At 43.9% G+C, this 13,919-nt stretch overlaps 1 protein-coding gene across 1 annotated transcript; it reads right to left on the bottom strand.

The window, feature by feature from the left end:
• Nucleotides 1–542: 542 nt before the first annotated feature.
• On the bottom strand, nt 543–4,392 carry LOC134056394 (protein NYNRIN-like). Its single transcript, XM_062513163.1, has one exon. It carries the CDS (start codon nt 3,983–3,985, stop codon nt 767–769), a length of 3,219 nt encoding a protein of 1,072 aa, XP_062369147.1. The 5' UTR covers nt 3,986–4,392; the 3' UTR covers nt 543–766.
• Nucleotides 4,393–13,919: the final 9,527 nt, after the last annotated feature.

Here is a 13,919-nt window from a genome sequence, read left to right as displayed (position 1 = left end):
TTAATATTGTGATTAGGAATAGAACTGGGTGGAGTCTAATGCCAGGTTGGCGAGTACAATTAACCTTTTTAACTCCCGATGGGCCATTGCTATTACCCTCGTGCCTCTGGTATTTGAGAGTCGTAAGCCTTTTTGCTGTTATTTTTATGCGAGGTCCCTTTTCCCCACATTCTATCCCTCTGCCTCGCTCGCCAACCAGGTTGCCACTAGCTGCGAGGAGTACCATCTTCACGGCAGCAAGGATATTTTTCAGGGGCAGGGTTTACTTTTCTCTTCCACTTCCTTTTGGAATGCTAATTTTGGTTTTTTTTTTCAGCGGTGGAATGTTACACCTAACTTGCTTTACTTGCTTACGACACTTTACCAACACAATATCTGTGTTAAACGGTCCTGGAGGTTTGTTAGGGTGATAGCAATGTAGATTAGGATTAATTTTTGGTGTAGGGTTAAAGCAGTCGACTCACGCTGTTTTCCCAGCAGGGTTGACATACACTTCTAGGAGCCCTCCCCCACTGGCAGTGGACTCACCACAGTTCTTTGCAGATCCTGCAACAAAGCATGCAAATGGATAACACTGGCAGTCTAACCGACTACCCCTTACTCTAATGGTATTATGCTTTGCATAACTATTTCCATTATACAATTGTCTATTACATTCTAATCTAATAGGTTTATAATATGGCTGCTGAGCAAGTTTTGAGGTTTCAATTAACTCTTTTTGCAATGTTCAGTTATTCCCCACCTAAATGTCTCTTGTGTCCATTTATCAAGTTGTACTTCTTTTTAAGACAAGCTTTAAATCACTAGTCGGTTCTGCTTTCCAGTGAGTGTTATGTTCTTCAGAGAATTTAGAGGGATCTACTGGTCCTTTTATTCGACTGGCGTGGGTCCATCCTTTTTCTGTTGTTCGTACGGCAGTATCCGTAGTAAGCAGTACGAGATACGGTCCTTCCCACTTTGGAGTCAGCGGGTTTTCTTTCCAGCTTCGGATTAGAACCCAATCTCCGGGTTGTACCTGATGTAATACAAGATCTAAAGGTGGTCTCTGAGCCCACATTCCCTTTTCCCATAATTGCTTTTTGAACTTCATTAATACGGCCAGGTATTTATTAAGATGTAAATCACTAATATTGGGGTTGGTTTGTACTTTTTCTAGGTTGTATGGCATTCCGTATAGCATTTCAAACGGGGATATTCCCACATCTGCCCTTGGCTGGGTCCGAATATTGAGCAAGGCTAGTGGAACGCACTTTACCCATGATAATTTGGTTTCTAATACCAATTTGGTCAATTGTTTTTTTATTTCTCCATTCATCCTTTCTACCCTTCCTGAGCTTTGTGGGTGGTAAGGAGTATGCTTCTCCCATTTTATTCCAAGTGCTTCCGCTAGTTCTTGTGTTATTTTTGATGTAAAGTGCGGACCTTTATCTGAGTCAATAGTTTCAGGTACTCCGTACCTGGGCACTATTTCCTCGAGCAGGATTTTCACTACTGTCCGGGCTGTTTCCCTGCTAGTTGGGAATGCCTCCACGTAGTGGGTAAGGTGATCTACTATCACCAAAAGATACCTAGTTCGCCCCACTTTGGGGAGTTCTGTAAAGTCTATTTGCAAATTTGCGAATGGTCTTTTAGCCAATGGTCGCCCTCCTTGAGGTAATTTTCTTAAATTACTACGATTGACTCGTAAGCAGGTGGGGCAGTTTTTAGTAATGTATTTGGCCATATCGTGTAGTCCAATACTTATATATTTTGTGGCAAAATGATCAGCTAGCCCCTGAGCCCCCCAATGTGTGCTCTGGTGTAATTTATAAAGCACTCTCTGGGCTACTGCTTTGGGCAATACTTCTCGTCCATCTTCAGTTACCCACTTTCCGTTATTTTCTTTTATCCCCATTTTCCTTAACCTTTCTTTTTCTTCACTAGTAAATATCAGTTCTATATCTTCTTCCGGTGCCCCCCTAGATTGTGGTTTCTCTTGTAAAACCATCTCTCTCACTGCGGCCCGTTTTGCTTCTTGGTCAGCAGCATTGTTTCCCCTGCTTTTAAAGTCTATTCCTGCTTGGTGTCCTTTTAGGTGTACCACTGCTATTCTTTTTGGTCCCCTTAAGGCCTGCAACACTTCTGTTATAAGTTTTTGGTGAACTAGGCCTTTTCCCTGTGAATTTATTAGTCCCCTTTCTTCCCATAATTTCCCAAAGGTATGTATTACTCCGAACCCATATTTGGAGTCTGTATATATGGTTCCTTCTTTTCCCTTTAAGAGAGTCAAGGCTCGGAGTATAGCGTATAATTCACACGCTTGGGCTGACCATGACTTGTCTAAGGCTCCTGATTCTATTACTCGTAGATCTGTTCCCCCTATAATAGCGTATCCAGATTTTCTTTCTCCTCTCACCACCCGGGAGGATCCATCTACGAACAATTTTTCTCCTGTGTCTAATTCTTCTTCCTCTAAATCGGGCCTAATTTTTGTTTGTTCCTCTATGGTGGCTAAGCAGTCATGAATCAGGGGTCCCTGTTCTACTTCCCCATACAGGAAGGCAGCTGGGTTTTGTAAAGTGGTGGTCTCCAGGGTAAAACTTGGTGCTTCTAATAAGATTCCTTCATACTTTAGGAGCCTAGTATCCGATATCCATTTATCTGCTTTTTGTTGCATTACGCTTCGAATATTGTGAGGAGATAATACCTTTAGATTGCTATTAAAAGTGATTTTTCTAGCTTCTTCTACCAATAAGGCACATCCGGCTAATATCTGTAAGCATGTGGGCCAGCCTCTACTTACAGGGTCTAAAATTTTTGATAGATAAGCTACAGGTTTCTTCTTTCCTGCCCAGTCCTGGGCAAGTACTCCAAACGCAACTCCTTCTTCTATATTCACAAACAAAAAGAATGGTCTTTTTAAGTCTGGAAGACTTAAGACTGGAGCATGTACTAAACTCTCTTTTAATTCTTTGAACTTATCAGTGTCTTCTTGAGTCCACTTCATCAACCCCTCTTGGGTTAGTTTTTGATATAGAAATCTAGCTTTATTACTATAATTTTCGATCCATTGTCTACAATACCCAGTAAGACCTAAAATTTGTCGAATCTGCCTTTTGTTTTTAGGTATAGGCAGTGATAATATAGCCTGAATCCTCTCTGGGTCTATTTTCTTTTCACCTCTCTTTAGATAATGTCCTAAATATTTTACTTCTTCCTCTACAAATTGTAGCTTAGCTCTTGAGACTTTCAGACCCTTGAGTCCCAAGAAATTTAGGAGCTTTATGCTTTCTCTTCGCACTTTTTCTTCTGCTTTTCCTGCTAGCAACAAGTCATCAACATATTGTACTAGAGTTACTTCGGGATTTGTCTGATAGTCTGCTAAAATTTGCTCTAGTGCCTGTCCAAACAGATTTGGGGATTCCGTAAACCCTTGGGGCAATACTGTCCATCTAAGCTGTTGTTTTCTCCCTGTGTCCGGGTCTTCCCACTCAAAGGCAAAATAATCTCTACTGGATTCATCAAGAGGGCAAGCCCAGAAGGCATCTTTTAAGTCTATTACACTGTACCACAGATCACTTGGGCTTAGTTTGCTCAATAGTGTATATGGGTTTGCTACTACTGGGAATCTAGCTATAGTCCTCTTGTTTATTTCTCGCAGGTCATGTACTAGGCGATATGACCCATCAGCCTTTTTTATTGGGAGTATCGGCGTATTGAATGGCGACATGCAGGGTTCCAGTAGTCCTCGACTTAAAAGTCGATCTATTTCGGGTTTTAGCCCTCTCCTGCCCTCCAGAGACATAGGATACTGTTTTATCCTTACAGGAATTTCGGGGTTTTTTATTTTGACTTTAAAGGGGGTGATACTTAGCTGTCCCACACTTCCGGGGTTATACCATACTTCAGGGTTTATTGCCTTCTCGTCCTCCTCTCTAAGAGGGCAAAGCCGAATCTTCATTTCTTTCTCTACCACCTCTATCTGAATACCTAGCTCAACAATCATATCTCTGCCTAGTAAATTATACTCTGACTCCGAGACTAACAAGAAGTCTCCTATTCCTATTTTAGATTTTGATTCTATTATTACTTCTTTTATTATCTTTACTTCAAATGGTTCCCCTTTTGCTCCAACTACTGTTGCGGTGTCCTTGGACAGGACACATCCTTTAGGTAAAATTTGGAGCGTTGATCTCTCTGCTCCGGTGTCAACCAGAAAAGTGATTTCCTGGCTATAAGGACCCACTTTCAGTTTTATCAAGGGCTCCTTTTGATGTTTCCGGGTCCCCAAGAGGTAGAGCCCCTGACCCCTCTAATCTTCCTTAAATTCTTTTTCATCCCGGATTCGGACACGACATTCCCTCTTGAAATGTCCCTTCTTTCCACAATAAAAGCATACCTTTAAGTTTTGTCTCTCCCTACCTTCTCCTTCGGGTGATTGCCTTATCTTCCACTTCGGTTCTCTCTGGAACCGCCTTGTATTCCTGTCCTGTTCCTTGCTTTCACGTATCGCAGCCACCATCATTCTGACCTGCCTCTTATGACTTTCTTCTTCCCTCCGCACGTACACTTTCTGTGCTTCTCTCAATAACTCATCCAGCCCTCTATCTTGCCAATCCTCTATCTTTTGTATTTTTTTCCTAATATTTTCCCAAGATTTCGAAACAAAATGCACTTTCAATACCGCCTGCCCCATTTGACCATCCGGGTCCATTCCCGAGTAGAGTTGGAAGTTTTTTTCGCAGCCTTTCTAACCATTCAGTAGGGGTTTCATCCTTTCTCTGCCTCTCGTTAAAGGCTCTGTTAATATTTTGACCCCTTGGTACAGATTCCCTGATCCCTTGAATAATTATAGTTCTTAAATCCTGCATGTGAGCTCTATGAGCCTGGTCCTGATGATCCCAATTGGGGTTTTGGAGAGGCCATTTAATATCAGCTGCTGGTCCCTGGGCATGCTGAGCATCCCATATACGCATGCCCTCCCTCCTTATCATGTTCTTTTCCTCGGCTGTAAACAAGATATTCAATATGGATTGCATCTCGTCCCAGGTGTACATATTGGGACCTAAAAACTGATCTACCCTTTCCGCAACTCCTAGCGGATCTTCTAACAAATGTCCCATCTCCTTTTTGAACTCTCTTACATCTCCAGAGCTAAGGGGCACTGATATAAACCCTATCCCTCCTTGTTGTCCCCCCATAGGCATCTCTCTTAAGGGATATAGTCCCTTCCGGGTCTTACTTCGAGTAATTGGTCCTGCATAACCTGAATGATCTGAGTCTGAATCTTCCTCTAGGGGTGCGTTAGGACCTATCGCTGCCCCCGGGACCTCGGGAGGCAATGGAGGTGGTATATACGGAGGAGGGGCAATGAGGGTTTCCTCCAGCTTGTTCTCTTTCTTTTTCTTCTTATTATCTTGCGACTTCTCTGTGAGTTTAAAAATAAATATCTCGGGGCGACCCACCCAGACCTTCGCATACTCCCGCTCCTCATCGGAGGTTGGCTTTTTAGTATTTACCCAAATATTCAATTTTTGCTTAATCCAATCTTCTGATGACCCAAATACAGGCCAAAACACATTTTTAGAGATTTCTTTTCCACCCCAAACTTCTACACAGTAATGTATCATCTTAGCTTTGTCCTTCCCTCCCGTATCAGGAAAATGTTCCCAATTGTCCAGTAAAAATCCTAAAGGACTATCTCTAGGCACGGGAGGAAGCTTTACTTCTGCAGGAATCTTACTCTTCCCCTGCCCCATACTTCCGGAGTGCCTTCAATCACACTTTATGTAAAACACTCGCTTCCCCAGGTTCGTGGCCCAAGCCCTCGCGGGTCTATGGGAACCGCACTACTAAGGGTCCGCACTCACTTGGGGAATCTGGCTGCCAGTTCCCCTCTCACTCATACACACAATTTGCCACACTCCGGGATCCCAACCCAGCCCAGACGGTTTCCGAAATACTTACGCGTCCTGCGTCTTCGTCCGGACCTCGTGCACAAGACTTTTAAGGGGTACCTGGGCCCTCAAATCCTCTTTGCTTCCTTCTCTTCCTCTGAGTTCGTCGGTCGGGATTAGGGCAACTTCCCCAGCCCCGGGGGCCACCAGACTGGTGGGGCGCCCCCCCCGCGAACGGAGAATCACCACTTATCACCGATCCGAGTCACGGCACCAAATTGTCATAAATGAGCACAACAGGCTATATAGGCCAATTAGTTATCTAGTTTATTATTAAAGCTAAGGAAGCAAAGTTGCAGCGCTGGGCGACAGGGGAATCACCGCTCCACCAACTGCCGCACCGCGTGTGGTTATGACCCCCCCTTTTAAGCATCCGTAGTTTCCGTCGAGTCGCTCTTCCGGTTTCTTCTGCGCATGCTCACAGTCTTTGTCGAGTCATTCTTCCGGTGTCTTCTGCGCATGCACACAGCCCTTCCTCCTGATGGTCGGTGAGGAAGACCTATGAAAATCTTCTTCGGTCCTTTCTATGTTCTTCCCTTGACCCTGGGCTACAATGTTCTTAAGATAAGTTATGGTTAATTGTTATGGCAGTATTTGTTCCCTGTGGTTCTTTGTTAGTGACGTGAATGGACTATACACGTAGATCTGTACACGCAGATCTGCAGTTACATATTTATTTACATTTTATTCCTTTGATTAACAGTGAACATAAAGGTTAATTTCTCATTACACTTCGTGACCATCTGGCAATTCTCATTTATTTCCTTTTGTCACTACCACCATTTCATTCACTTTCTGTTGTTCTCTCTCAGTGAATGTGAGTATTTGAATTGGCCCATGATAATAACAATGCGTCTTAGTGGGGTTCAAACAGACACATTCTATCTTATCTATTTTGGAATCTTCCCAGCAAAGCATACAAGGTAATTTGTTTAAATCTTTTTCACAAAAGGAGCAATTTCTCTTAACTCCTGCAGCCTTTTCTTTTAATACCCTGAGGGCTGTGGCCTTTGCTTCGTGATCTGCTATGTTATTTCCCCTCACTCGATTGTTTACTCCAGTCTGGTGCCCTTTTACATGGACCACAGCTATTTCAGTGGGCCACCTTAGAGCCTGTAAAACTTTCCTTACTAAATCTTCATGAATTAATCCTTTTCCCTGGGAATTAATTAAACCTCTCTCTTCTCAAATTTTTCCAAAGGTATGCACCACCCCATAAGCATATTTTGAGTCTGTAAAGATTGTTCCTGCTTTTCCTCTCAATAATTTCAATGCTCGCCATACAGCATACAATTCACAAGCCTGCGCTGACCACACAGAATTTAGTGGTCCTGATTCTATCACCTCTAGGGTCTTTCCATTAATTACTGCATAACCAGATTTTCTCCTTCCTTCAACTACTTGGGAAGACCCATCCACAAACAGTTTTTCCCCATATTCTAATTCTTCCTCTTCAAGGTCTGGTCTGATTTTTGTTTGTTCTTCTATTACCCTTAAACAATCATGCTTTAAGTTTTCACTCGGTTCCCCATATAAAAATTGGGCGGGATTTTGGAGAGAGGTAGTCTCTAAGCTCAATTTAGGAGAAGATATAAGGATCCCTTCATATTTTAAAAGCCGAGCATCAGTTATCCATTTGTCTGCTTTCTGTTGGAGGACCCCCCTTATGTTGTGAGGAGACAAAACATGCAACTCTCCCCCAAAAGTGATTTTTACAGCTTCTTCTACTAACAGAGCAGCAGCCACTATCGACTGCAAACATGTTGGCCAACCCCTTGATACCGGATCTAGTAATTTAGATAGGTAGGCCACAGGCTTTTTACTACCAGCCCAATCCTGGGCTAACACCCCATATGCTGTTCCCTCCGTTGTGTTTACAAAGAGATAAAAAGGCCTTTTTAAATCCGGGAGGCTTAATACAGGTGCATTTACCAACTCTGTCTTGAGAATTTGTAATTTGTCTTCATCTAACTGATTCCACTTAAGTAAACCAGTCTTGGTTAATTTTTCATATAAAAATATTACTTTCCCACTAAACCCCTCAATCCATTGTCTACAATATCCAAATAATCCCAGTAATTGCCTCACCTCTCATTTTGTTTGTGGCCTTGGCATAGATAAGATCCCTTTCATCCTATCCGGATCTATCTTTTTCATTCCTTGCTTCAGCCTGTATCCCAGGTATTTTACTTCTTCTTCTACGAATTGGAGTTTAGATTTTGATACCTTCAGTCCTTTTAAACTAAGGAAGTTCAACAGCTTTATGCTCTCTTGCCTTACCACCCATTCCTCCTTGCCAGCAATCAACAAGTCATCCACATATTGAATCAACACGGCCCCTTCTCCTAACTTATAATCACTTAGTAATTGTTCAAGTGCTTGGCCGAACAAACTGGGGGACTCGGTAAATCCTTGAGGAAGAACTGTCCAGCGAAGCTGTTGTTTTCTATGAGTATCTGGGTCTTCCCACTCAAATGCAAAATAATCCCTACAATTCTCTTTCAAGGGGCACGCCCAAAAAGCATCTTTTAAATCTATTACACTATACCATTGATTATCAGGTCCTAATTGACTCAACAGGGTGTAAGGTTTTGCTACTACGGGAAATCGTTCCACGGTTCTTTTATTAATTTCCCGTAAATCATGTACTAACCGGTATTTCCCATCAGGTTTCTTAACAGGGAGAATGGGTGTATTAAAAGGGAACATGCAGGGTTCCAACAATCCTTGTTTTAGAAGTCTTTCAACTTCGGGTTTTATCCCCATTTTCCCTTCATCTGAAATTGGATATTGTTTAATCTTTACTGGAATGTCAGGGTCTTTCAATGTCACTTCAAACGGTTCTATCTCCAATCGACCCACAGTGTCGGGGGTATACCAAACTTCTGGGTTTATTTCCTGTTCATCCTCTACTCGCAATGGACATAATTTTACTGTTAATCGTTTATTTTCTATACTAATTTCAATTCCTAATTCTACCATAAGATCTCTTCCTAAAAGATTGTAATCTGCTTCAGCTACCAACTGGAGGGTTCTGTTGGGGGTTGGTTCTCTGCCTTTTCCCTCTGTGGAATTTTCCCCATTGTCATGCTAAGATACCTGTTGACTGGGCCCTGGTGACAAGGGGGAGGGGACAGGAGGGAAGAGGGAAATCCCGTGAGATTCAAACAGCCAGAAGAGGAAGCGGAAGGCTGGGCCTCGGCCCGTTTTCCGCCGCGGAGTTCGGACGAGAAGGACGATCGCCGCCTCTTCCCCCCCGCCATCCCAGTGTCGGGAAACCATCATCGGACACTGCCCGGCTGTCTTCTCGCTGTGAAATACCACCATCCAGCACTCTGCTGAGCACCAGGACCCACACCATGAGCGGAGCGCTCTCTCTCCATCTCTCTCTGTCCCCCTGGGACAGCGCTGCCATCACCCCCAGCCCTCCTGCTGCTCTGAGGGACCTGCCCGCCCCCAGCACCGGGAACTGTAGCTCAGGGAAAAGGTGCCTGCAGCCAAAAAACACTGGGACTGAGTTACTGTTCTGTTTGTGGCTAATTTCATAGCTGTTGTTGTTCTTGTTTGTCATGTTAGATATACTAGTAAAGAACTGTTATTCCTACCCTCATATCTTTGCCTGAGAGCTCTCTTAATTCCAAAATTATAATAATCGGAAGAATCACATTTTTTTTTCAGTCCAAAGGGAAGCTTCTGCTTTCCTTAGCAAACACCTGTCTTTCAAACCAGGACAGGTTCCTAAACCCAATTTTGAGCTGCTTTCAAAAGCTACATCTTTAATCACAGGTACGCTAAAACGTTCTCCCTTCGCTCCCACAACTTGGATTCTTTCTTTTGATATTTTACATCCTAAAGGGAGGCTTTGTACTGTGGACCGTTCTGCTCCAGTGTCAATTAAAAACTCAATTTCCTGTTGCTGGGGACCTACTTTCAGCTTTACCAGTGGCTCTGATCTTTCTCGGGTCCCCAGCAAATAGAGCCCCTGACCCCCCTAATCTTCCTTAAATTCTTTCTCATCTGCAATCCTTTTCTGACAATCTCTCCGAAAATGCCCTCTCTTTCCACAATAATAACAAGGCCCCTGGGTACCCTCCTTTTCTCTAGGCACATTTCTGGTTCTAGGAGGGCCCGCCTTCGAGGAGAATCGACTAGTTGTTACCTGTTGCCCCTCATGTACTACTGCCATCATTACTATAGCCTGCTTTTTGTGTCCTTCTTCCTCTCTCCGGACATACCTTCTGCGCTTCCCGCAACAATTCGTCTAAACCACGATCATGCCAATCCTCAATTTTCTCTTAACTTTTTCCTGATGTCAGGCCAAGATTTTGCTACAAATTGAGTTTTTAATAACACTTGACCTTCTGGAGTATCAGGGTTCACTCCGGAATACAGCTGAAATAACCTTCAGAGCCACTCTAAGAATTCAGTAGGGTCTTCATCTTTCTTTTGGCTTTCACAGAAGGCTTTATTTACATTTTGTCCCCGAGGGACAGATTCCCGAATTCCTTGGATTAGGATAGTTCTTAAGTCTGCCATATGGGCTTGGTGCTGTGGATTTTGCTTATCCCAGTTGGGGCGTTGCAATGGCCATTTCACATCAGCTTGGGGACCTGCCTGGTGGTCCCTGTCCCACACCCTCATTCCCGCTGTTCTGATCATTCTCCTTTCCTCAGAAGAGAACAAAATTCCTATGATAGACTGCATTTCATCCCACGTATATATATTGGGACCCAAAAATTGATCAACCCTTTCCGCCACCCCAAGGGGATCTTCTAGCAAATGTCCCATCTCCTTCTTGAATTCTCTAACATCTCCAGAATTAAGGGGCACTTCTACATAGCCTATGCCCGGTATTTGGGCAGGCTGCCCCTGTTGTCCAGCATTTGGATTAGGGATCATCCCCAGGCCCACTTCTCTTAATGGATACAGGGTTGGACCTTCTCTATCCCTCCTAGACTGGCTGCGAGTGATCCTTCGGTCATCTTCGGATCTTAACTCGTGGTTCCCTAATTCTCGTTCCCCGGATTCTTCTTCATGATCTGACTCCAGGACTTGTGCCTGGGGAGGTGGGGGAACTGGGAGAGGAGGAGATATGTATGGCGGGGGGGGAGCAGTCGGGACCTACTCGGATCGTTTAGATTTCTTTTTCTCTCCCCAGGTGTTTAGGGCAAACAATCCAGTCCTAGTTTCTCCCACTATCCAAAGGGCAGCATATTCACTTTCTTCCAGGCAAAAAGGTTCTTTAGAGTTTACATAAATATTTAATGCCTGGCAAATCCAATCTTCGGAACTTCCGAATACTGGCCAAAACAGATTATCTCCACGGATCTGTTTCCCTCCCCACACCTCCATACAATAATGTATCATTTTGACCTTATCCTTCCCTTTCCTAGAAGGATAATCATTCCAATATTTAATCATCATCCCTAACGGACTGTCAGGGGGTATCTGGGGGAGCTTTACTGGGGTCCCCTTACCCATGGGATCAGAGGGCTTGCTTTTCCCCTGTCCCATCTTCCAGAACACCAGCAAACACTCACACACACGTTTCCCTCTTTTTGTGGCCCAGTCCCTCACGGGATTTGGGAACCGCACTACTCAGAGGTCCGCACTCACTTAGCCCACATTGGGCGTCTCATTTGCTGTGTCCTGGGATACCCAACCCCAACCGAGCGGATTCCCAAATATACTTACGCTTCCCGCGTCTTCGCCCGGGGCTTCGTGCACAAAGATTATGGGGTTACCGGTTTTCCTTTGCTTGTTACCAATTTAGGGTTCGTCGGTAAGGGTCCAGGAGAGTGGACGCAGCACCAAGGCCGCTAAAAGCGGGGCGCCTCCCTGATGGAGGTCTCCCACCGGGTTGCCCTTATCCGAGTCACGGCACCAATTTGTTATAAGTGTTTGTCACACACACTGACTCAGAGCCAATTGTACATCAACAAGAGGAATTTATTAAGCAAGCGGTAACAAGCAAAAGCAGCGCTGGGCGGCCGGGAGTTAGCACTCCACCAACGGCACGCACTTTCCTCTCTCAGTCCTTTGGGTTTTATACCCCTTGTTTCTGGTGTACGTGTCCCTTTTGCAATCATGTCTGCGCTGGCACTGCCTGTTGACAGGGGTCATACTTTGCCCTCCGCTGGTCGTTGGAATGAAGAAGACTCCTCTTCCCGGCAGAACCTCTGCCTTATCAGTAGATCCTTTTTACACGTTGAACAATGGATACTTAAGTATGGTTAATTAACTCAGCTAAAACTAATCAAGACATTCTTGTGGACTACGGGTGCATGACTTGTGCCCTCTCAGATCTGGTTCTATTTTCTGTTATTTTATTGAACTCCTGGTAGTCCTTTTATTTTAATTAACAATTCTTATGTTGTTTTTATTACAATGAGAACCCCTTGTTTATTCAGAACTTAAGGAACTCCGCTGCACAGCTACAGAACACAGGCTGGGATCTTTGTACTTTGCTAATCTTTTAAGGTCTACATTGTCAACTTATCTTATGATCCCTCATGATTTATAGGGACTATAAAACTTATTATTAACCCCAACTCAGTATGCCATTGTTGATGCTCAGTGGCAAAAGGAGTTAGAAGCTTTGCTTGTGAAATTTGTGGGGCTTGCAAACCAGAGCAGACCACAGTAAACCCCAGCCCAGCTGCCACAAGCAGCCTTTGCCAGACCATCACTGATCTACAACCTGCTACATCAGGAAGTGCTGGACTGGACCTGGCAACCTCCCACACAGTAACATTGTTTAATTCATCTGTTCATTTGCTTCTCACAAGAGTTTTCAGACAGCATATGCATGCCTTGCTTTTAGGGCAGTCATCCACCTCTTTGATGGGACTGTTTGTTATCTCTGGGGCTATAGACTCTGACTCTGACAATGAGATTATGATCATGGCCTGGACACCTCAACCACCTTGCAGGGTTCCCAAATGAACTCAAATAGCTCAAATGATTTTACTTTCTCAAACTATGAGTGTACCTTTTATAGACATAACACTATAAGGGGGGTATGGGTCTATGGAAACACCCCAAATATGCTGGGTACAGCATATTTGTATTAGCACAGCATCCCACATGCCAATGTATCCTGACATTTAAAAGGACAAAAGATAACACTTGTTGATCTATCAGACACAGAGTCTGACCTTACTGTTATCTCTCAAGCCAAATGGGACTCACAATGAGCCCTTGATGAAGCACCCCCAGGCACCTTTAGGCACTGGGAGAAGCAGCCTTAGCTATCAAAGTCAACACGTGATACAGATCAATGGCCCGAAGGGATACCTTGCCTCAGCCAAACTGTTTTTATTACTAGTTGTTTGGCTTTTATTCCATAGTTTTAACAAGTTTTTTACTGTGAAACTTCCAGTACAGCTATTTAGTAATTCAAGTGTAATTATTCTTCCTTGCAATGTTCAAGTATATCGAAGAACCACAAATGCAGTAAACAGTAGCTTACTCTTTAGAAAAAATGAAACCCTTACCTCTGTAACTGTTTTGTTTGTGTAATAAAAACAACATAAAAATTGTTCATTAAAATAGAAGGACTACCAAGAGTTCAATAAAATAACAAAGAATAGAACCAGATCTGAGAGGGCACAAGTCATGCACCCGTAGTCCACAAGAATGTCTTGATTAGTTTTAGCTGAGTTAATTAACCATACTTAAGTATCCATTGTTCAACGTGTAAAAAGGATCTACTGATAAGGCAGAGGTTCTGCCGGGAAGAGGAGTCTTCTTCATTCCAACGACCAGCGGAGGGCAAAGTATGACCCCTGTCAACAGGCAGTGCCAGCGCAGACATGATTGCAAAAGGGACACGTACACCAGAAACAAGGGGTATAAAACCCAAAGGACTGAGAGAGGAAAGTGCGTGCCGTTGGTGGAGTGCTAACTCCCGGCCGCCCAGCGCTGCTTTTGCTTGTTACCGCTTGCTTAATAAATTCCTCTTGTTGATGTACAATTGGCTCT

Source organism: Cinclus cinclus, chromosome Z, assembly GCF_963662255.1.
Source record: "Cinclus cinclus chromosome Z, bCinCin1.1, whole genome shotgun sequence".
Taxonomy (NCBI): domain Eukaryota; kingdom Metazoa; phylum Chordata; class Aves; order Passeriformes; family Cinclidae; genus Cinclus; species Cinclus cinclus.
This window is presented reverse-complemented; position numbering and strand designations above follow the sequence as displayed.

Bases quoted from the DNA above. Each gene is read 5' to 3' on its own strand.
- LOC134056394 (XM_062513163.1), bottom strand. From the start codon at position 3,985: ATGATTGTTGAGCTAGGTATTCAGATAGAGGTGGTAGAGAAAGAAATG.